Genomic DNA, 22080 nt, shown 5'->3' with positions numbered 1-22080 from the left:
GGACTAACCAGCTACAGTACCAAGTCTCTTTCTCTTTGCAACTCAACCTGGATATCCTTTTACATCAACTTGGAAGTAAAAGCTGTCAAGGTTAACTTACGACCTGATGCAATGTACCTATTCTGAATCTTTTCAATTTCATTGTCTTATTTCTCAGGAAGACCGTCTTTCAAAACTCTAACTGCTTTCTCATCAGATAAATCAATTCCATAATCTGCCATTTCAGCAACCAGCAGACGATATCTCTCCAAAGTTTGTCCAAGAGACTCGGAAGGTAGAGCAGCAAACACTCTCCATTCATCTTTGAGCACCTTACCCTTAGTGGCACGGTAAGTGGCTGTTCCTTCTGTGGCTGATTGAAGAGCAAGCCAAAGGGTATACGAGGTCTTATTTCTGTTCTTGAACTGTGAGAAGATCTCCTTAGACAGTGCCTGAGTAAGTTGAGCGTAGCACTTACACTCCAAGTTATACTGTTCATGCTCAGCAGGATTGAACTGAGCTGTCTCTTTAGGTTCACCGTCTGCCCCATTTGGCCATGCAAACTCAGTCTCAATAAACTCCCATAGTCTAGAATCGATACCATTCAAATATATCATAAAACGCACCTTCCAGTCTAAAAAGTCCTTTAGGTTGTCAAGCTTGGGAACCTTATTGGAAGTTCCAGACTCATTCTCATTTAGTAACAGTTTTTGTAGTCCTGGAGTAATCACCAATGCACTGTATTCGTTTGTTACTTGTTCATTAGTGTCCGACATTTTAAATTAGTTAGGATTGAATTCAAGATTAATGAAATTTCTGATTAATGACACACGCTCGATTGTCTTAGACACACGGTCGATTGTCTTAGACACATGGTCGATTGTATGAGACACACGGTCGGTTGTCTGACAAAATTTGGGCAGCACTTCGTTACTCAATAAGCCTTTGGTATTACAAACTCACACGGCCGACTGTCTATCTCCCTCGGTCGATTGTATAGCTCACACGGTCGAGTAACTGAACTCACACGGTCGATTGACTTAAGGAAACTCACACGGTTTAACTGAAAGGCACACGGTCGGTTTACTACCTCAATCAGTCGATCTAATGACCCACACGGTCGGTTGTCAAGACACACACGGCCGAGTGTGTTCTTGACAGATGCAGGTCGACTATTAGGGTTTTCTAGACCAAAATCGATTTTTCTATCGATTTTTGATGAAAAACACTAAATCGAAACGTAGAGAACAATGGAAAAGACTCCAGAAACACCATTTGACAACGAAAACACCAACTATAACGTAGAAAAAGAGATTAAATGATTAAAACACAAAAACACCAAAAACACTAACTTTTTGACCCAAAAACGATTTTGATCAAGCAAAACCAGAGACTCTGGCTCTGATACCACTTTGTAGACGCTTTTTAGACGTTTATTCACGGATTTTAGGTCGCTTGCTAACTATCTTAGAGGCGGAATTCACTATAATAGGGTTAAACCGAGATATGGGTCGTATTGGGATCGAATAGATCAAACCTAGGACAAGAACTAGATTAGATCGACGCCTAAACGATATATTTCGGTGGTATATGGTGTTAGGGTTCTCTGGAGACGAAAACCAGTCGACTAGGGTAAATGGGGTGATTAATCTCAACCAAGAAGTCACAACCCGTATATATACTGCAGGTCAGACACACTCGGTCGAATGTGTCTCTCAGTCGGTCGACTGTGTGTGCAGTTTAACATATTGATTATTTAACAAATTAAGTACTCACAATCACAAACGTAATCAATAGTCATAAGTAAACATTATTTCATAACTGAATATGTTAAACGTAAAGATAAACTACGGCTGGGGATTCATGCACCAACAAGAACCCATCTAAAAAGATGAATAATAGGGAGTTGAGCATGAAGGCTGCATAAATTATTTGGAAGCATAGGGAGATGGGTAGATGCTCAATTTGTGAATTAAATAAATAATAATCATAAAATGTAACAAATAAAAAATGTAAAAACCAATATATTAAACCTTATTTAAAATTAATATTGGTAACATTTCGAACTCAGATACAAGACGACAAAGTGACTAAGAAATACTGTTAAACTACTACATAATCATATACAAACATTATAAACTCATAGATTACTGAATCAAAATTAATGCATAAGATCATCACAAACTTTGTTAATGACTGCACTAATTCAAGTTATCCGCATTCATTCAAATACCTAAATTGATTAACTCTCGTTTCGAGTTTAAAACGAATAGAGATCAGCAAGTTCATCCAAACAATCGGAAGTAACATTTAAATCACTCGTCTCAATCATCCACAACAAATGATCAAACAACACAACTTCACAATTAATAACCGAAACATCCTCCACATCATCATCATTATTCTGTTTCGACTTCTCAATTAGTGCGTTTATTAACGGATGAGTTAGATATTTTGAGCTAATCACGTACCGTTTCCTTGCACTTCCTACAAACACTTGCTGTTCGTCTTTACTTCCGTTACCGTTACCGTTATCTTCCTCTACGTATACAGCAGAGATAACTTTCGTATTCCATATAATACCTCTGGTTTTTTGGTTATTATGATGTTGATGATGATCATCGTGTCTTGATGATTTAGATCCAATACTTCTACTGGATGACGCTCGTGTTATTTGTTTCGATAATGTTTTGCATTTTTTTAGCATCACATTAATCGTTTTCATGATTGATTTGTTATTTGGGAGGATGAGTGTATGTAATTGGTTGTAGTGGAATGAATGACGAGATGTGTAGTTTTATAGCCGTAGGTAGGTTTTATATGCTGCCAAGGGAAGGAAAAACAGAGAAGGGTGTTATGTGTAATTAATGAAATGATGGTGGGTACAGTGGCGGAACTTGAACTCAAAGACATACGGGGCAGATGCGAAAATTTAAGAAATTTTTCATTTCCAGCGGGGGTAAACACTAATAAAAACCTTAATTTTTAGTAAAAAAAAAAAATTAGTGTAAATTTTTTTTATCCGTTAAATCCAGGTGGGGCGGATACCCCCTTTAGGTTCCACTAAGATCCGCCCCTGGGTGGGTATTGCCTGGATATACAGAAAAAGTTGAGGGTCTTGCACCTATTTATAAACGATACTCCGTAAGACTATTTTCAACAATGACATTCTTCAATACACCCGCCACATGCCACATCAGTTTTCTCTCTCTATTTCCTTCCCATCACATACTATCACACACCATTACTCACAAAAATTAATTAAATAAATAGGTTATGATTGTTTAAGATCTAGGTACAAATAAATAAAGCAACAACTTCTCCACCTCGTCTTCACTTAAGCTTGAGAAAGAAATCTTCCAGGGCGAGGCAACACTTTGAGGGCGGAGCGAGAGCATGAGATTGCCATTGGAGCCCTCGAGCACATGTCATGAGGGTGGAGTAAAGGCGGAACCAATGGGAGTGATCTAAATGTTTAGACTTTAGTGTAACGCTTCATAAAAAATATATAAATTTTTATTATTATACTTTTTTTTAAGCAAGCAGAGATTTTTTTTATTATAAACTTTTGTTATTATATTTTAATTACTTGCCGATTTTTTTTTTTAATAATTAATCATACGTAAAAGATAACCCAAATAAGCACACACTAAATCTTTATCCGAAAAACGTAACTTACCAAAAGAATACCATTCGAGTACAGTATACGATACCCATACTACGCAAATAGCATTCTCAAAACATGCTTTTGTAACGGTGTACGTAGTACGGAAGATGTTGTTATGCTGTAAGTAATGCGTAAGCCCTTCAGTATATGTTATACGTAAGCTATGTACAAAAGAGTGTGCATACGACAAAGATGTGCCATATAAGCCTACCATGTCATTTAGGCCTAATTTTTAATGTTGGTAAGTCCATCATACAATGACACATCAGCATGATCACGCCCATGATAATACACGCCCTATTAATTTTAATAAATAGTACCACGTTCTTGTCATTTCAACACACAGTGATAGCCTTTCATTGAGACTAGTACTCTTTCTCTCTCTCTCTATGTACTCGACTAAGTACACTACTCACTCAAGCTTTAACGAGTCGAACCCTCATAGATTAATTGTGAACCGCCCTCTTGAGATTATCATCTTTATCCGGATTATTCACGGTAACCGAGTTGGACAATAAGCAATTAATCCTTAAATATTCCCCCACACTGCACTCAAACTGTAACAGGATACCGTTAATCTCAATCAGTAACCAGAATACATTTGATAATAACTTAAAACAACATAAGGTAAATATAAAATACTCCGTGCCACGCTTCATTCTAAAATAATTGTCACATCAAAAGTATCGAATTGAAATGTGTCTAATAAAAACTTAGTACTCTATATGTCTCGATTTAATCGTCCTTAAATAAAGAAATACATAGCTTAAGAAATATCATTATTATCTCGTTTTTTTTCACTTTAAAGTTTTACAATTTAGTTTATCTATATCTTTGTTTTACACGCAAACATATTTTTCTTTTTATTCTTATAGATTTGTACGAGCGTGGTTAATTAATTTAAAACAATCTAAAAAATAATTAACAATATAACTGAGAGTAATATAAACATAATTTATTGGAGACTTGGAGTTTATAATATGTGGACCGTTCACCAACAGAAACTTGATGTTATGTACGTAAAACATCTGAGAGTTGATGTGGACAATTGAGAAGAGTTACAAGTAGGGTTACTTAAACAAGTTGTCACGTGCATCCCATATCACATGCAGATAACTCTCTTTTTCAATGGTTAGACTAGCGTCTAGCCACCTTTCAAAACCAGAGCTATATTTACGTCATTATTCAATGCTCGAAAACCACATGCGGTAGTAGCCACAGCTTGTTCCGACAAAATCACGTTCTCTCTACTCCAAATATACTGATCACTCCTTTCAGATTTAATTGTTCATGAATTTCTTTGAGTTGATCCAAAATTATTTTCAATTTTCATAAATGTATAATGAGTTAAAAAAAAAATTATACGTTTCATGTAAATATGAAAAAAATAAGTAAAAGTAAAATCCTAAAAATAAAAAAAAAATAAAAAAATAAGTGTCACTGCTAACTCTATCAAAAAAGTTAGTGTACGAGTTGAATTCAGTCGGATTCAAGTTCCAAAGGTTTAGATCTAAATGTGGCACCAACATATATTTATTTTTATTCAAGATTTTTCGTCGAAAAAAAAGTTGTTTACCCCATAACAATAAAGGAGGCCACAAATGAAGGATACATTACCTTATCATCTGCTGCAAATGATAAAAGTTTTTGAGTAGCCCCTACCACACAAATGTCTTGAATTGAAGTATAACGAGTCCAGTTTCAAAGTATGGCAACCTTCCAACCACAAATAGACAAATAGGAACATTAGACACGAGATTGTAATTTGTAATATCCTAGTATCATTCTACATAGAAATGGTTACATATATATAATCTATGGTTTTCTCTAAACACAACCTCTTCGTTTAATTTCTAATCTAGATATATAATCTATGGGTTAAAATCATTTTGTACCCTTTTGAATGTGAAGATCTTTTTACCTTAACCACATTCTTGTCAAATTTCACCATTGCATGAGTACGTACAATATATACTAGTCTTGTATAGTATAAATACGGAAACACTTTTATCCGAAAGGAAACTGAATGATGTGGCTTGACCAGTGTGATATTTACTACACAATACAGTAGTCCTACAACCTAAAAAAAGAACATGTTATGTCTAGAAAAATGTGGTTTGAATGATTGTGGGTTGGTTGCTGCATATGCAGAATATATGTCGGATTATTGGCCTTTTCTTTTGTTCTCGAGGTTTATTTTTCATTTCTAAAATGAGAAGTTACATAGTACCATTTATGTAATTATATACTTCTTAGCAACCTTGTAAAAAATCCGATTATTCACCGATTAATCGCCGATTAATCTTTTTAGAAGGAATCCGTTCCGATTTTCAAAAATCCTTTTAATTAAACGGTCAACGTCAATTGATGGATCAAAATTGAATTTGGTAATCAAAGTCAGTCAAAGTAAAAAATGGTTAACATTTTAACATGAATTTAAATTTAAACTAGAATTTTATAGTTTTGAAACAAAATGAACAATTTTAGACAATTATGTTAAAAATTATCTTTATATTTATGATTTTTTTCTATAGCTACACATATAATTTTTAAAATTTAATATTTAATTGTATACAGTACAATCCGATTAATCCCCGAATTCCCGATTAATCTTTTCAAGGTCCCGACCGATTAATCCCCGAATAGCGAATTTTGCAACCTTGCTTCTTAGGTCACATACAATCATACAATTCTTTCACTGAACTTCTCTCCTCCACACCAGCGTCACATCAGCACAAACCCTTTAACATTCCTTCACATTCCTTTCACTAAACACTCACAATCATACACTCCATTTCAAACTTTAATCAATTTTAATTTATTATTTAAATACATAAAGTAAATACCAATAACATTTTATTAAATAAAATTAAAACATTATATTACTAAGAAATTAAAAAAACATTACATAATTAAAAATAAAAGACAATACATAAAATAAAATAAATAAAAAACGTTGCATAATTAATAAAAAACAAATACGAACTTATTATTAAAAAAAGAGCTACTCGAGTGGTGTCGGGTCGTCGTCTTCGTCTTCGTCTTCGTTTTGTTGTCCTTCGGTGTCTTCTTCGGTTAACAAGATCGTCTTCATTCTTTGTCGATACTTCTGAAGTATTTGTTGATCTTCCGTTGGCAAGTCCGGGTTTATGCTTGTGTTGAAAATTCGAAAGGCGCGATTCATTACTTTCATTAAAGACGATTGCCGTTTTTGTTTTTGAGTTAAAGCAATTTCTTTTTGGGCCTCCAACAGTTGAGAACGAACTTCTTCGGATGAACAAGACGAGGCGGCATCGGACGAAACCGAACTCTTTCGGATTTTTCTACCGGCTTGTCGACCCGGTGGACGCCGTATTGCGTCTTCCCCGAATAAAATAGTGTGACCGGGGTTTGGATCAACCCTTAAAGGTTGATCGTCCCCCAAAGTGATCGGTGCTTCGCATCGAGCCAACGTTCGGCCAAAATTACTTCTTCTTCTTCCGCAGTCCAATGCATTAATTGACGTTTCGGCTTTTCGCTTCCTTCGGCTACTTTAGCTTTTCCCTTTCTTTTAGCTTTTTGTTTTTCGGTCTCGGGTTGTGTTTCGGGTACGCTTTCAAGCGTCGGTTGTGTTATATGTTGTGACAAATTGTATGGAACTTGTTGTTGTTGAAATTGTGAAAAGAATTGTTGTTGGGGGATAGGAAATTGTGGTTGTGTATAGTATGGATGCATGTTTTGATATTGTAATTGTTGTTGAAATGGTAGTGTTGGTGGTTGAACAAATTGTAATTGTTGTTGAAATGGTAGTTGTTGTGATTGGACAAATTGTTGCTGTTGAGAAAAACTAGTTTGGCTTGGAGACGAATTGCTAGCTTGGTTCGATGATGAATGATTCGGTGGCGGGATTGGATTGTTTAACATATGGTTAAAGAAATCGTTGTTATTTTGTTGAGACATTTTTTTTGAAATGGAAGATTGGGAGTGTATAAAAGTGTTTGAGTTTAAATAAAGATTGAGAGTGTTGAATGGGTTGAGTGTTTTTATTTGTGTAGTATGTGTATGTATATATAGATAAGTAAATAAATATGTAAAAAAAAAACAACAAAATCAATTCAGTAGCCGTTGGGGGTGGCTGGCGGGTGAGGTGGCGGTTCGGCGGTGGTGGGGGTGAGCCAGGTGGCGGTGGGTGGCGGGTTCACTCACGTACCATTACATGTGGCCTTACAAGCGGTTGATTTTGTCCTAATAACATTTATCAAAATTAAACTTTACATATGCCTTTCACCGTACTTATCTTTATTATCTAAACTATGGTGATAGTTAGTGCCTCAGATAATAAATTAAACACATTTTTACTTACACTAGCGAATCTATATCAAAAGTCAAACGGGTACCATACTATAAGACAATGACGAATATTAATGATCCATATTATCTATCTATAGTTTCTATTAAAATGCTAAAATGATGATATCATTATTAAGGTAATTCATTTGTTAAGAAAAAATCAAAAATAAAAAAAAAAATCTAAGTCACTTAGATGATGTCATTAATCCTAAATATTTTATAATTAAAAAAAATTGTATTTATAGTAACTAACTTGATGATGTCATTAAAATAATTAATTATTTTAAATAAAATTATTAACATGTTAATTGTATAATATATAAAACATTATGTACAACTTTATGATAAAATACCCTCATGACCATATGTACAATATTTGAAGCAATATGTACAACTTTATGGTAAAACACTACCATGACCATATGTATAATATTTGAAACATATATATACAACTTTATGATAAAACATCTCATTAACACATGTACAAACTTTGAAGCATAATGTACAGCCTTCATATAATAATTGTATTTTAGTTTTTTATAAAAATAAAATTAAAGAGACATTTGTTATTATTAATAATTATTATTATAAATATAAATACTTAATTTTAGAGCAAACTTTATTATTATTATATTATTATTATTCAAAACTGGGTCATCTTTACATGATTAATTACGTTACATATGTATGCGAAATACATGATTACATGTCCCAATAAAATGTTGTAATGTAGCTTTTATGAAGAAAAAAAATAATAATAATTGTGATGAAAATTGGAACTAACGTGGTGGGAGAATAAATGTAGTTCATTTATACTGACCAAGTTTCTTAGTCTGAATCTATGGTTACACGGGTTATTAAACTAAATGACTTTAGCATTTACATTCACTTAATACCTAAAACATATCATTAAACTGTTTCATTTAAACAAACCCGTGATTTCACGGGTCATTAAAATCATAAATTCTAAAAACATGCGAAGACATATTACTCCGTATTATATTAATAGTGTCATTCATATATTTAGAGGTGTATTAACCACATAATGTTACCAAAAATATTTGCTAAAATTGTCTATTGTATTCATAATAAAACATAAAGCATTCCAAATCATCTTATTCAAATAATTAGACTACTATTGACATAATGTATTTTTTAAATGACCTCATGGATATAATATTGGTTAGGCTACATACAGCGGAAACATGTAGGGGAAGGGGGCACTTGCTTCTAGGGGTGTTCACGGTCCGGTTTGGTTCGGTTTGGACTAAATCTCAAATCAAACCGGCATCCACGGTTTTAACATATATCAAACCAGACCAGACCAAGAAATTTGTCTTGCTGAATGGTTTGGTCCGGTTTGGGCCGGTTCGGTTTGACCAGTTTGACGGTTTTCAAGTTTTCTTTTTCTTTCTTATATTTTCATAATATAATATAATGAATCTGAACAAATGAAACTGAATCATTGAGGTTATTTGAGAAAAAGGTTATGGGATGTTGGAAACATGGTGGTTTGGTTAGTGGACCTCTGATCGAACTATTAATCTAATGTCTCTTCCATATTTTGTTTTAACTGAACCATCTTCTGAATTACGTATATTATTGTTGTGCAATGAGTTTAAGTCAATATAATCCTTATAATTCGTATATATGGTACAAAAATCCAACTACTTAATGTTATAAATTGAAACTGAATTTGGTTGATTGTTTTAATCACTGAATTGATTGTTAGAACTCAGTTAATGTTTAAATATTACATACGATATATAACATTGTTATATAATCCGGTCCGGTTCAGTTTAACCGGTCGGTGACCTACTAAAACCATAAACCGAACCGGGTTTCGCGGTTTGGTGATTTCCAAACCAGTGACCGGACCGCCAATATTTAACACTGGACCGAACCAATAAAATCAATACGGTTCGGCCGGTTTTTACGGTTTGACGGTTTTATGAACACCCCTACTTGCTTCAAGTGGATTTTTATTTTTAGTGTAAAATTTTTTGGTTTATTCATTTTGGCACCGGTGAAATTTTTTTTTTTTTTTTTACCAAAAATCTTCATATTTTGCCATCAAAGCTTCCAGATTTTGCCCGAAAACTTTTGTATTTTGCCCAAAAGCCTCCATATTTTCCCCCGAAACTTTCATATTTTACCCAAAACCTCCATGTTTGACCAAAAAAAGTTGCTACGTTTTTAAAAACTTTTTCGCCCCCGATGAAAATAATTTTTGTTTTCGCCAGTGTATACATACACTTGATGTATTAGAGCACTTGGAGTGGTGATTGATGTCACTTGGCATGTCAGGCCTGATTTGCTGAGTCAGAAAAAGTGAGGAGTGGTGACCTATGTCAGTTGGGCATGTCAGTTTATATTTTTATTATTATTTTAATGATTTTAAATATAACATATATTGATAAAATTATAAAAATTAACATAAATGGAAATAACTTTCATTAAAAATAAAAAAAACAATACATTTCCTAATAATTAAAAAACATACGGTTCCTAAAAATTAAAAAAAAATACATTATCGCGATTAAAAAGTTACAATTCGTTAAATATTTCGTCATCGCGATTATGCCATAGATGCGAAACTAGAGTATGTCGAAGATACTCATGCTCGTCTTTGTCACGCAGCTCTTTTGTCTTCTCGGCATATACATCACACCTTTCGTACCAAGTTGATCCTTGTAGGTTGTTGACAGGCAAGTAGTAAGATTTATTTTCAGCGATGTTAAAACCATTGTCTTCAATTATCATGTTGTGCAATATGATGCAACCATACATGATTCTTTTGATTTTGTTTACGCTATATGCCCTAGCAGGTTGTCTTAAAATACCCCAACGACCTTGCACAATTCCAAATGTCAGAAGTGACTTTTAAAATAGTAGATGTAACGACCCGGAAATTTTCGACCAAATTTAAACCTTAATCTTTATATATTTCCGACACGATAAGCAAAATATGTAATGTGGAGTCTAGAAAAGTTTGAAATCTATATTCGGATAATCGGTTTTTTTTTTTTTTACCATGTCTAGTGATTCACGAACAATTAAGTGTAAATAAATATGAATGTGTGTATATATATATATATATATATATATATATATATATATATATATATATATATATATATATATATATATATATATATATATATATATATATATATATGATTTTTTTTAACATAATCAATATACTATGTATATTGTGAATATATTATATGAACATTACATAATTAATAATATGTAATATAATATGTTACAAGTTGAAATTATAATTGCTAGGTTAATATTATTATGACTATTGTATTATAATATCTGTATTGTTAATGTTATTATATAAAATATGATACATTTAGTTATAGAACTATTGATATCAATATTATTATGAATAATATTATCAAAATTCCTATAAATATTGTTATTTTATTTAGATGCAACTTATTGTTATCATCATTAATGATGTTAATATTATTAATAATAAATATTATTATTTTGTTATCATTCTTATTATTATTAGTATTATTTTGACTAATTATTTTTATAATTAATATTTTAAGTATTAATATAATAATTAATATCATTATTAGCATTATTATTAAAACTATTATTATACTTAATACTAATACATACATTACTTACTATTCTTATTATTTTTATTAATAAAAGTATTTTTTTATATTTATTAATATTAATTATTTATAATCAATTAGGCATGTGAACTTATCATAATTCCACTGTATTATAATTTTAGATCTTATCTTCATATTGATAAGACGTCTGTATCAATTTGTCAATATCAGAATCTCATTACAAATCCAATTACAGAACGATACAAATTTATTTCTTGTTCTTGTTTGCTAATTGATTCCAGCTGTCGACTAATATGCTCTATAAATCAATCCAGTTGTTATTTATCACGACACCATAAACCTTCATCTCTTTCAACCACCTTCCACCCGTCACTATGAACACCCATTACCACCCTTTCATGCTCACCACCACCACTGAACCATCCTGTTGAATCTACAAGTTTACTGTTTCTGTTCTATATGATTAACATGACCATCACAATTGAAATAACCTAAAACCGTCACCTCTCTCTCACCTCTCTTCCTCTCTCTCTCACTTCTGTTCTTTTCTGTTTTCATTCATATTTTTTTACAAAGAAGAACCGAAAATCACCTATTTTAACTCCTGAAAACCTGCTGCATATTCGAAAACCACAACGAACCATCACGAAACTCTTGTTGTCGTTTATATTTCCAATCGATAAAACCATCGTCGAACCATTATCATCAGACGATACTGCTATTGCTTTCTTCTGTTTGGAGACACAACCACGACCCACCATCGTGAAACCATCTCTTCATCAACCCGATAACCACCTTAAACCCAACAAACAATCACGTACCATACAACCTTCATTACTCTAAAAACGTCATCACTTAATCACCATTAAACCTGGTATCATTATGATTTGATACTGCCATACTTGCCATCATGTATTGATCGACCTCTTCTTCTACTTCATGTCTCAACAGACCGCTATCTGTTTCACTCTTGATTCCAAATCACACAAAACCACACAACCGTCTTCTGTTATTCTCTTGTTCGATTACTATCACCACAAGATGATTCTTGGTGAACTATTAAACGAAACCAAATCACTTACTGCTATTGTTACGAACCCATAAATAATGATGATTAGATGGACACGATAATTTAAATGAAGATGAGGAGAAGTATGATGTTATTATTTGGATAACAATAGAAAATTTTAGACGATGATGATACTTAAAATCAGTATATATATTAACAAAATGCTGGAGATGTGACAGAAAGTAAAAGTGGCGATTAGGTTAAATCAGTAGAGGTGTACAGCTGTGAAGAACTTAATCAATTATAACCGACCCTCCAAGGAATCCTATTTTGATTATCGGGCTTAAGATTTAAACGGGTCAAATTAAATTTGTATGATGGGCTGTTGAATGATGTTGGGCCACGATCATTGATTTAGTAATTGGACCGAAAGTTCAGTAGGATTGTGATCCATTTTTTTTATCTGATAGATTGCTGCGTTACTCGTTTCTTCTGTTATGTTAAAATACATGGAGGCAGGATATAACGGTTTAATAGAATTAATTATGATTATTATTCGAATAAATGGGAGTAGAGGGACGGTTAGGTCTGTGGTTGGGGAACGAGAGGTCGCAGGTTCAATCCTAGTTTCGGGCACTTTCTTTTTAAAACCGATTTTGAGGTAGTTCTCCATTTTAAAACTTTTATTATTATTAGTACTTATGGATATTATTATCATTATTATTAATATTGTTAATAAAAACTATTATTTTCACAACTATATTATCATTTAGGAATTATTATTAGTAAAATATCATGATTCATTATTAGTATTATTATCTTTATTATAATTGTTAATTTTATAAACAAAAGAGATTATATATAAAAGTATACTATATATTATATTTTTAAACGAAATTATAATAGTAACTAATTTATATATAATATATAAAATATTTTAAGATAATATAAATGATATATAAAACACACAAAAATATAAATATTAATTTTGAAACATTATATATACAATAAGTTACGATTTAAAAATACATTATAATATATATACAATTTGTTCGATTGCTAGTATATGTGTTAATATTACTTGGTAAATAATTGATATAGGTTCGTGAATCCGAGGTCAACCTTATACTTGATCAATGGTGTTATATGTATTTTTACTACAAAATACAGTATGGTGAGTATATAGTCCCACTTTTAAACTCTAAATATTTCGGGATGAGAATACATGTATTTTATGTTTTACGTTATGGACACAAGTAACTGAAAAATATATTCTACGTTGAGTTGTACCACTGGCATACTTCCCTGTAGCTTAGTAACTAATATTTACAGCGGTATTGTAAACGCGAATCCTGTTGATAGATCTATCGGGCCTGACAACCCCAACCGGACTGGACGACCAGTATTCAACGGTTGCACAGTACTTCGTTTCGTGACTACACTTGGTACGGTGTAGTAAAATTTCATAATAAAGGGAATATGCGACGTGATTAAATGTTAAGTATGGTTACCAAGTGCTCAACCACTTAGAATATTTTTATTAAAATGTTTACATATGAAATCTTGTGGTCCATTGTTATAACACTGCTAGCATCAAACTTATATATCTCACCAACTTTATGTTGACATTTTAAAGCATGTTATTCTCAGGTACGAATTAAGTCTTCCGCTGTGCATTTGCTCATTTTAAGGACATTATTTGGAGTCGATCATCGCAATGGGATCAAATGTCGAAGATTTCGTCCAGATGGATAAGGACGGGTTTTTACATGTGGTATCAGAGCGGTGGTCTTAGCGAACCAGGCCTTGCATTAGTGTGTCTAACTGGTAGTTGTTAGGATACATTAGTGAGTCTGGACTTTGACCGTGTCTGCCTGTCAAAAGTTTTGCTTATCATTTTTAGTCGGAAACCATCTGCTTATCATCTTTAGAAAATTTCCTGCTTATCATTCTTTAGTCTAGACACATCTTACTGCATTTAGTGCATCGATAGTGTATAGACAAAAATTCATATCTTAGCGCATCTGTAGACTTGCTTGTCATATGCCGTAAGTTCCTCTGTAGGCTACGAAATCTTTAGTATTACAGATATTCTATGAAGTTAGAATATCATCCTATATTCGAAAATCATTTCACATCAAAGATCCTTCTCAAATTGCCCTCTTGGCGATGAACCTGAAAGCACTTACCGGCGAACCTGTTCAAGAAACCATTTACCCTCTCATTTCTAGAGTATCTCGTCACGATTATATATTATCCTATATTTGAATCTTACTCACCCGCTCATTTCAATCGTCAATCATTCCGACATAATATAAAAAGTCAACGAACTACGTGCTCGAGTAATGGTTTTGGAGAATCTGGTGCGGAGATTACAAACACCAGCAGCAGCACCAGCAGCATAATCCATATCACCATCAACAACGTCAATGGTATCCTTATCACCCTCAAACCACAACCACGTCGTAAATCTCAACGTCACAAATTACACCTCGACTATAATCACCGTTCTACGTATCGCTCTATCCACTTTATTTTCGTTTTACATATCGTTCTACATCGATTATCTTCGATTTATGTACCATTCTACCTCATTACCTTCGTTCAATATGGTGACTAAGTAATCTCTAATGCTTTAGAGATTATGTAATCTAGTATTAACAATAAACCTGATGAGTTTAATATCTTATTGACTCATTAAATCTATGATTACATCTGAAGAAAATATATATGCAAGTATATTTTCATAAAGATTGTAATTAAAATTTCTTCATACAAACTATTAATGATGAAAATATTTTAACGGGTGCGTAGTACCCGAGGAATATTTAGAATTCACATTAATAAGTTACACTGTACATTCTTCGAATCTGATTCAACGATCATTTACTATCCGATATACGTATCCGTTCACCACAGAATAACCATTTTCATTCAAAATTCATATTCGGATTTTGACCTATCAGAATCCAACAAGTGGCATAAAGAAGAAAACATTGGACAAAATAAAATTTGTTAGAAACAGACGAATTAACTAAATTGAAATATTGTTAGGAATCCACGCTAACTGTTCCTAGCTAACTGTTCCCGGCTAACATTTAATTTATCGCAATTTACATTCTCGCAATTTTAATTTCTGCACTGTACATACTGTCGGGACACATGTACAACAATACGTCGGAATAATTCTGAGACAACACGATGTATAATGGGTCATGATATATATTTATTTATTTTACGCATTTTAATTAACGGGACACCTATACCAGGTTTCGACTTATCATATTGACCCATCTATATATATATTTCGGAACAACCATAGACACTCTATATGTGAAGATGGGAGTTGGCTATACAGGGTCGGAGTTGATTCCAAAATATATATATACTTTGAGTTGTGATCGACACTGAGACCGGTACACGGGTAACGATACGTATTAATTCGAATATTATATTATTGGATCATTGGACAATCGGACTATTGGACTGCTAACTTTGGGACAAATAACATGAATTAAAATGTTGATTATAACATATGAAACTAAACAATTCTTCAAGTTTGCCACTTGATTTTATCCTAAACCTCATTTGTACCTCGACGATTACAATTCGCGTTCAGATCTTTCACGATTCTTGAAAACACCTCGACCGAGAAGTTGAACCAGCCGCACCTTGTCTATGGAAGAAAGATTCATGTATACAGTTATGCACCTGAAAAACTTTCGAAACCGAAGTTATAGTTAAATCACATTCGCGTCGAATTCCTTATCATCCATTAGCAAAAACAATCATATGATTCCTTTTCAAGAAGCTAATTTTGTCACAGCTCCACTTCGATTTCTCAATGAGACTACTCTTATTATAACCTCGATATTTATACCTTGTCCTTTTGCCGTCATTACCAGAAAACCTTTTATATTACACAACATCATCAGCAGACATACCAGCAACTCGTTATCTCTTTGGCGAAATCCGCAATTAGTATTTTGAAAATCTCGCAGAACTTCTCCAGTCATACCTATAGCGTCTATCCCTAAGAATTTTATACTTTGAATGTGAAGTTTCTGAAAAACACCCTGAACTGTGAAGTAGTTCTGGAAATGCTGATGAAGCAGCAAAACCGTAAATGACCTTAACAGTCAAAAGTTTGACGATAAAGTACAGTATGTTGGTAAAACTCGGAAAAAGAGAAGGATGGGAACTGGAAAACGAATTGAGCAAAGTATGAAAGCGGCTGTGGACAAATCATAAAGAATAAGTTTGACTTCAAAGAATCCAAACGATTCAGTGCCTGCTAAAACCGTTAGTAAGAACCCTACTTTTTATTCTAAACCTTTCCAGATGATATTCTTCACCATCATCTTATCTTAAGATATATAAGATATTTTCATATCTTCCGTTATACATATTCTCCATATTTCTGGAGATATTTTCACAACTATTCCTATCTGGGATCGTTTATCTCTTCATAACATCTGCGTTACAACATAAAGGAAACTGTGTTAGTTTCTAAATTTTGAAACCTTCAAATTTAAAATATGAATGTTTTGAAGTAGTGTTGGGAACTGATGCATGAATTAGTATAATATAATGAAACTTGATCAACTTCATAATATTACAGTAACTCATGTTAAGTTTCTAATGGAATGTGATGATTCACAGTACCATCATCATATGCCATGTTACACGGCTCATACATTCTATCCAATCTCTAAACATATCAAGAAAATATTTTCTTGATGATTCGGTCTTTTCCAAGATATTCTAGTAATTTGACAAATCAAAATTTTGTCATTACCATTACCTTCTAAAAGAATTAGCTATGTTCATTCTGAATTTTATACCTACGAATTCCGGACCATCACACAAGATGCTTAGATGAAGAGGAAGAAAAGAAAAAGAATGAAGCTCCGAAATAAAAATAGTAGTAAAAATCGCAGCGACTAGGGAAAAAAAAACATTAACTGTGGATGACAATGATTATAGAAAACAAAAGCAAGGATATTGGAGTATAAGGAAAGATATAAAACCCAACAACCACCCAGAATTACAAACCATGTATATCGATACAAATAGCAATATAAATACACGGAAGAATTAGAAACACTATAAACACAAGAGTATAGTAGAAGTAAATAGATTCTTCTGGTGGTAAATGAAAAAGAAGAATGATAGAGGTGAAAATTAAGAGTATATCAAGGATCAGAATGGGGTGGAGCATTTTAAAGAATACTCTAAGGTATGAATTGGGAATAGAAGATATGGGATATGGAGATAAGGGAACGAAGGGGGTAGTTTTATAAGTGAAATATCCGACAAAGAAATCACAACAGATTTGCTGCATTAAATCAAAGGAGATCCAGTTCCCTAAATCGTCAAAGAACCAAATCTTATTATGAAAGATTTTCTTTAAATCTCGTGAATTCCGGAAATCAATCATAACCACGTCATCAGTTAAAACGATATCATATTACTCATTTCACTCTTTTGTGATAGCTTCACTCGTACGTTTCACATGATCGAGATGTTTAATCTATATCTATTAATAGTGATAAAACTCCGTTATTATCTCATATTCGTCATGAAAACATTCCTATTGTTATTTATGACAACCTCTACCAAATTTCGGGGACGAAATTTCTTTAACAGGTGGGTACTGTAACGACCCGAAAATTTCCGACCAAATTTAAACCTTAATCTTTATATATTTCCGACACGATAAGCAAAATATGTAATGTGGAGTCTAGAAAAGTTTGAAATCTATATTCGGATAATCGGTTATTATTTTTTTACCATGTCTAGTGATTCACGAACAATTAAGTGTAAATAAATATGAATGTGTGTATATATATATATATATATATATATATATATATATGATTTTTTTTAACATAATCAATATACTATGTATATTGTGAATATATTATATGAACATTACATAATTAATAATATGTAATATAATATGTTACAAGTTGAAATTATAATTGCTAGGTTAATATTATTATGACTATTGTATTATAATATCTGTATTGTTAATGTTATTATATAAAATATGATACATTTAGTTATAGAACTATTGATATCAATATTATTATGAATAATATTATCAAAATTCCTATAAATATTGTTATTTTATTTAGATGCAACTTATTGTTATCATCATTAATGATGTTAATATTATTAATAATAAATATTATTATTTTGTTATCATTCTTATTATTAGTATTATTTTGACTAATTATTTTTATAATTAATATTTTAAGTATTAATATAATAATTAATATCATTATTAGCATTATTATTAAAACTATTATTATACTTAATACTAATACATACATTACTTACTATTCTTATTATTTTTATTAATAAAAGTATTTTTTTATATTTATTAATATTAATTATTTATAATCAATTAGGCATGTGAACTTATCATAATTCCACTGTATTATAATTTTAGATCTTATCTTCATATTGTTAAGACGTCTGTATCAATTTGTCAATATCAGAATCTCATTACAAATCCAATTACAGAACGATACAAATTTATTTCTTGTTCTTGTTTGCTAATTGATTCCAGCTGTCGACTAATATGCTCTATAAATCAATCCAGTTGTTATTTATCACGACACCATAAACCTTCATCTCTTTCAACCACCTTCCACCCGTCACTATGAACACCCATTACCACCCTTTCATGCTCACCACCACCACTGAACCATCCTGTTGAATCTACAAGTTTACTGTTTCTGTTCTATATGATTAACATGACCATCACAATTGAAATAACCTAAAACCGTCACCTCTCTCTCACCTCTCTTCCTCTCTCTCTCACTTCTGTTCTTTTCTGTTTTCATTCATATTTTTTTACAAAGAAGAACCGAAAATCACCTATTTTAACTCCTGAAAACCTGCTGCATATTCAAAAACCACAACGAACCATCACGAAACTCTTGTTGTCGTTTATATTTCCAATCGATAAAACCATCGTCGAACCATTATCATCAGACGATACTGCTATTGCTTTCTTCTGTTTGGAGACACAACCACGACCCACCATCGTGAAACCATCTCTTCATCAACCCGATAACCACCTTAAACCCAACAAACAATCACGTACCATACAACCTTCATTACTCTAAAAACGTCATCACTTAATCACCATTAAACCTGGTATCATTATGATTTGATACTGCCATACTTGCCATCATGTATTGATCGACCTCTTCTTCTACTTCATGTCTCAACAGACCGCTATCTGTTTCACTCTTGATTCCAAATCACACAAAACCTCTGTTATTCTCTTGTTCGATTACTATCACCACAAGATGATTCTTGGTGAACTATTAAACGAAACCAAATCACTTACTGCTATTGTTACGAACCCATAAATAATGATGATTAGATGGACACGATAATTTAAATGAAGATGAGGAGAAGTATGATGTTATTATTTGGATAACAATAGAAAATTTTAGACGATGATGATACTTAAAATCAGTATATATATTAACAAAATGCTGGAGATGTGACAGAAAGTAAAAGTGGCGATTAGGTTAAATCAGTAGAGGTGTACAGCTGTGAAGAACTTAATCAATTATAACCGACCCTCCAAGGAATCCTATTTTGATTATCGGGCTTAAGATTTAAACGGGTCAAATTAAATTTGTATGATGGGCTGTTGAATGATGTTGGGCCACGATCATTGATTTAGTAATTGGACCGAAAGTTCAGTAGGATTGTGATCCATTTTTTTTATCTGATAAATTGCTGCGTTACTCGTTTCTTCTGTTATGTTAAAATACATGGAGGCAGGATATAACGGTTTAATAGAATTAATTATGATTATTATTCGAATAAATGGGAGTAGAGGGACGGTTAGGTCTGTGGTTGGGGAATGAGAGGTCGCAGGTTCAATCCTAGTTTCAGGCACTTTCTTTTTAAAACCGATTTTGAGGTAGTTCTCCATTTTAAAACTTTTATTATTATTAGTACTTATGGATATTATTATCATTATTATTAATATTGTTAATAAAAACTATTATTTTCACAACTATATTATCATTTAGGAATTATTATTAGTAAAATATCATGATTCATTATTAGTATTATTATCTTTATTATAATTGTTAATTTTATAAACAAAAGAGATTATATATAAAAGTATACTATATATTATATTTTTATACGAAATTATAATAGTAACTAATTTATATATAATATATAAAATATTTTAAGATAATATAAATGATATATAAAACACACAAAAATATAAATATTAATTTTGAAACATTATATATACAATAAGTTACGATTTAAAAATACATTATAATATATATACAATTTGTTCGATTGCTAGTATATGTGTTAATATTACTTGGTAAATAATTGATATAGGTTCGTGAATCCGAGGTCAACCTTATACTTGATCAATGGTGTTATATGTATTTTTACTACAAAATACAGTATGGTGAGTATATAGTCCCACTTTTAAACTCTAAATATTTCGGGATGAGAATACATGTATTTTATGTTTTACGTTATGGACACAAGTAACTGAAAAATATATTCTACGTTGAGTTGTACCACTGGCATACTTCCCTGTAGCTTGGTAACTAATATTTACAGCGGTATTGTAAACGCGAATCCTGTTGATAGATCTATCGGGCCTGACAACCCCAACCGGACTGGACGACCAGTATTCAACGGTTGCACAGTACTTCGTTTCGTGACTACACTTGGTACGGTGTAGTAAAATTTCATAATAAAGGGAATATGCGACGTGATTAAATGTTAAGTATGGTTACCAAGTGCTCAACCACTTAGAATATTTTTATTAAAATGTTTACATATGAAATCTTGTGGTCCATTGTTATAACACTGCTAGCATCAAACTTATATATCTCACCAACTTTATGTTGACATTTTAAAGCATGTTATTCTCAGGTACGAATTAAGTCTTCCGCTGTGCATTTGCTCATTTTAAGGACATTATTTGGAGTCGATCATCGCAATGGGATCAAATGTCGAAGATTTCGTCCAGATGGATAAGGACGGGTTTTTACAGTAGATACTCCGAGAACACCACGTGCATCGGGACGTTGTTGAAAATAAGTAAACCACTTTGGTGCATCGGGACGAGTAGAGTAAGAAAGTATACCTTCAATTATTTTTTCAAGAAGACTTTGTGACATTCGATAACGCCGTTTGAAATATTCAGGGGGATACTTCGGATCTTGAACAAAATAATCTTTCACCAAACGATTGTGAGCTTCTACACGATCACGACGAATGTAGCGACGTTTTCGTCTTGAGCTTTGAGCCTCATTTTGTTCCTCGACCTCTCTACGTATTACCACGTTATTTCGATAAGCAAATATACTTTTCATTGCGTTAACCAAACTTTCTTCGTCAGAACTACTCATTTTTAAAGAATTTTTTTTTATTTTGATAATAGAATTTGGATTTGATTGTGTGAGTATATGTTGAGTAAAATGGAT

The 22080-nt window shown here is 32.2% G+C and overlaps 2 protein-coding genes across 2 annotated transcripts; both read right to left on the bottom strand.

Moving 5' to 3' along the window:
• Window positions 1-2239: 2239 nt before the first annotated feature.
• LOC139850736 (auxin-responsive protein SAUR76) lies at window positions 2240-2704 on the bottom strand. Its single transcript, XM_071840290.1, has one exon. It carries the CDS (start codon window positions 2702-2704, stop codon window positions 2240-2242), a length of 465 nt encoding a protein of 154 aa, XP_071696391.1.
• A 7818-nt stretch (window positions 2705-10522) lies between these two features.
• On the bottom strand, window positions 10523-22005 carry LOC139850725 (uncharacterized). The gene is made up of 8 exons (XM_071840281.1): window positions 21646-22005; window positions 19751-19848; window positions 19521-19653; window positions 19220-19334; window positions 12446-12533; window positions 12216-12348; window positions 11915-12029; window positions 10523-10827 (listed from the first exon to the last, which is right to left on the bottom strand). The coding sequence occupies exons 1-8, from the start codon at window positions 22003-22005 to the stop codon at window positions 10523-10525; spliced, it is 1347 nt and encodes a 448-aa protein (XP_071696382.1).
• Between the last annotated feature and the right edge of the window lie 75 nt (window positions 22006-22080).

The sequence above is a fragment of the Rutidosis leptorrhynchoides genome, chromosome 1, assembly GCF_046630445.1.
Source record: "Rutidosis leptorrhynchoides isolate AG116_Rl617_1_P2 chromosome 1, CSIRO_AGI_Rlap_v1, whole genome shotgun sequence".
Lineage (NCBI taxonomy): Eukaryota > Viridiplantae > Streptophyta > Magnoliopsida > Asterales > Asteraceae > Rutidosis > Rutidosis leptorrhynchoides.
Note: the sequence above shows the minus strand (reverse complement) of the source record. Positions and strands in the feature narration are given on the sequence as shown.

What these genes read in the sequence shown, in the direction of transcription:
- LOC139850736 (XM_071840290.1), bottom strand. Translation starts at nt 2,704, where the DNA reads ATGAAAACGATTAATGTGATGCTAAAAAAATGCAAAACATTATCGAAA.
- LOC139850725 (XM_071840281.1), bottom strand. Translation starts at nt 22,005, where the DNA reads ATGAGTAGTTCTGACGAAGAAAGTTTGGTTAACGCAATGAAAAGTATA. An exon ending in GTGTTCTCGGAGTATCTACT is followed by an intron (nt 19,849 to 21,645) that starts GTAAAAACCCGT and finishes TTTGGAATCAAG; the next exon opens with AGTGAAACAGATAGCGGTCT. An exon ending in ACAACAAGAGTTTCGTGATG is followed by an intron (nt 12,030 to 12,215) that starts GTTCGTTGTGGT and finishes TTAATCATATAG; the next exon opens with AACAGAAACAGTAAACTTGT.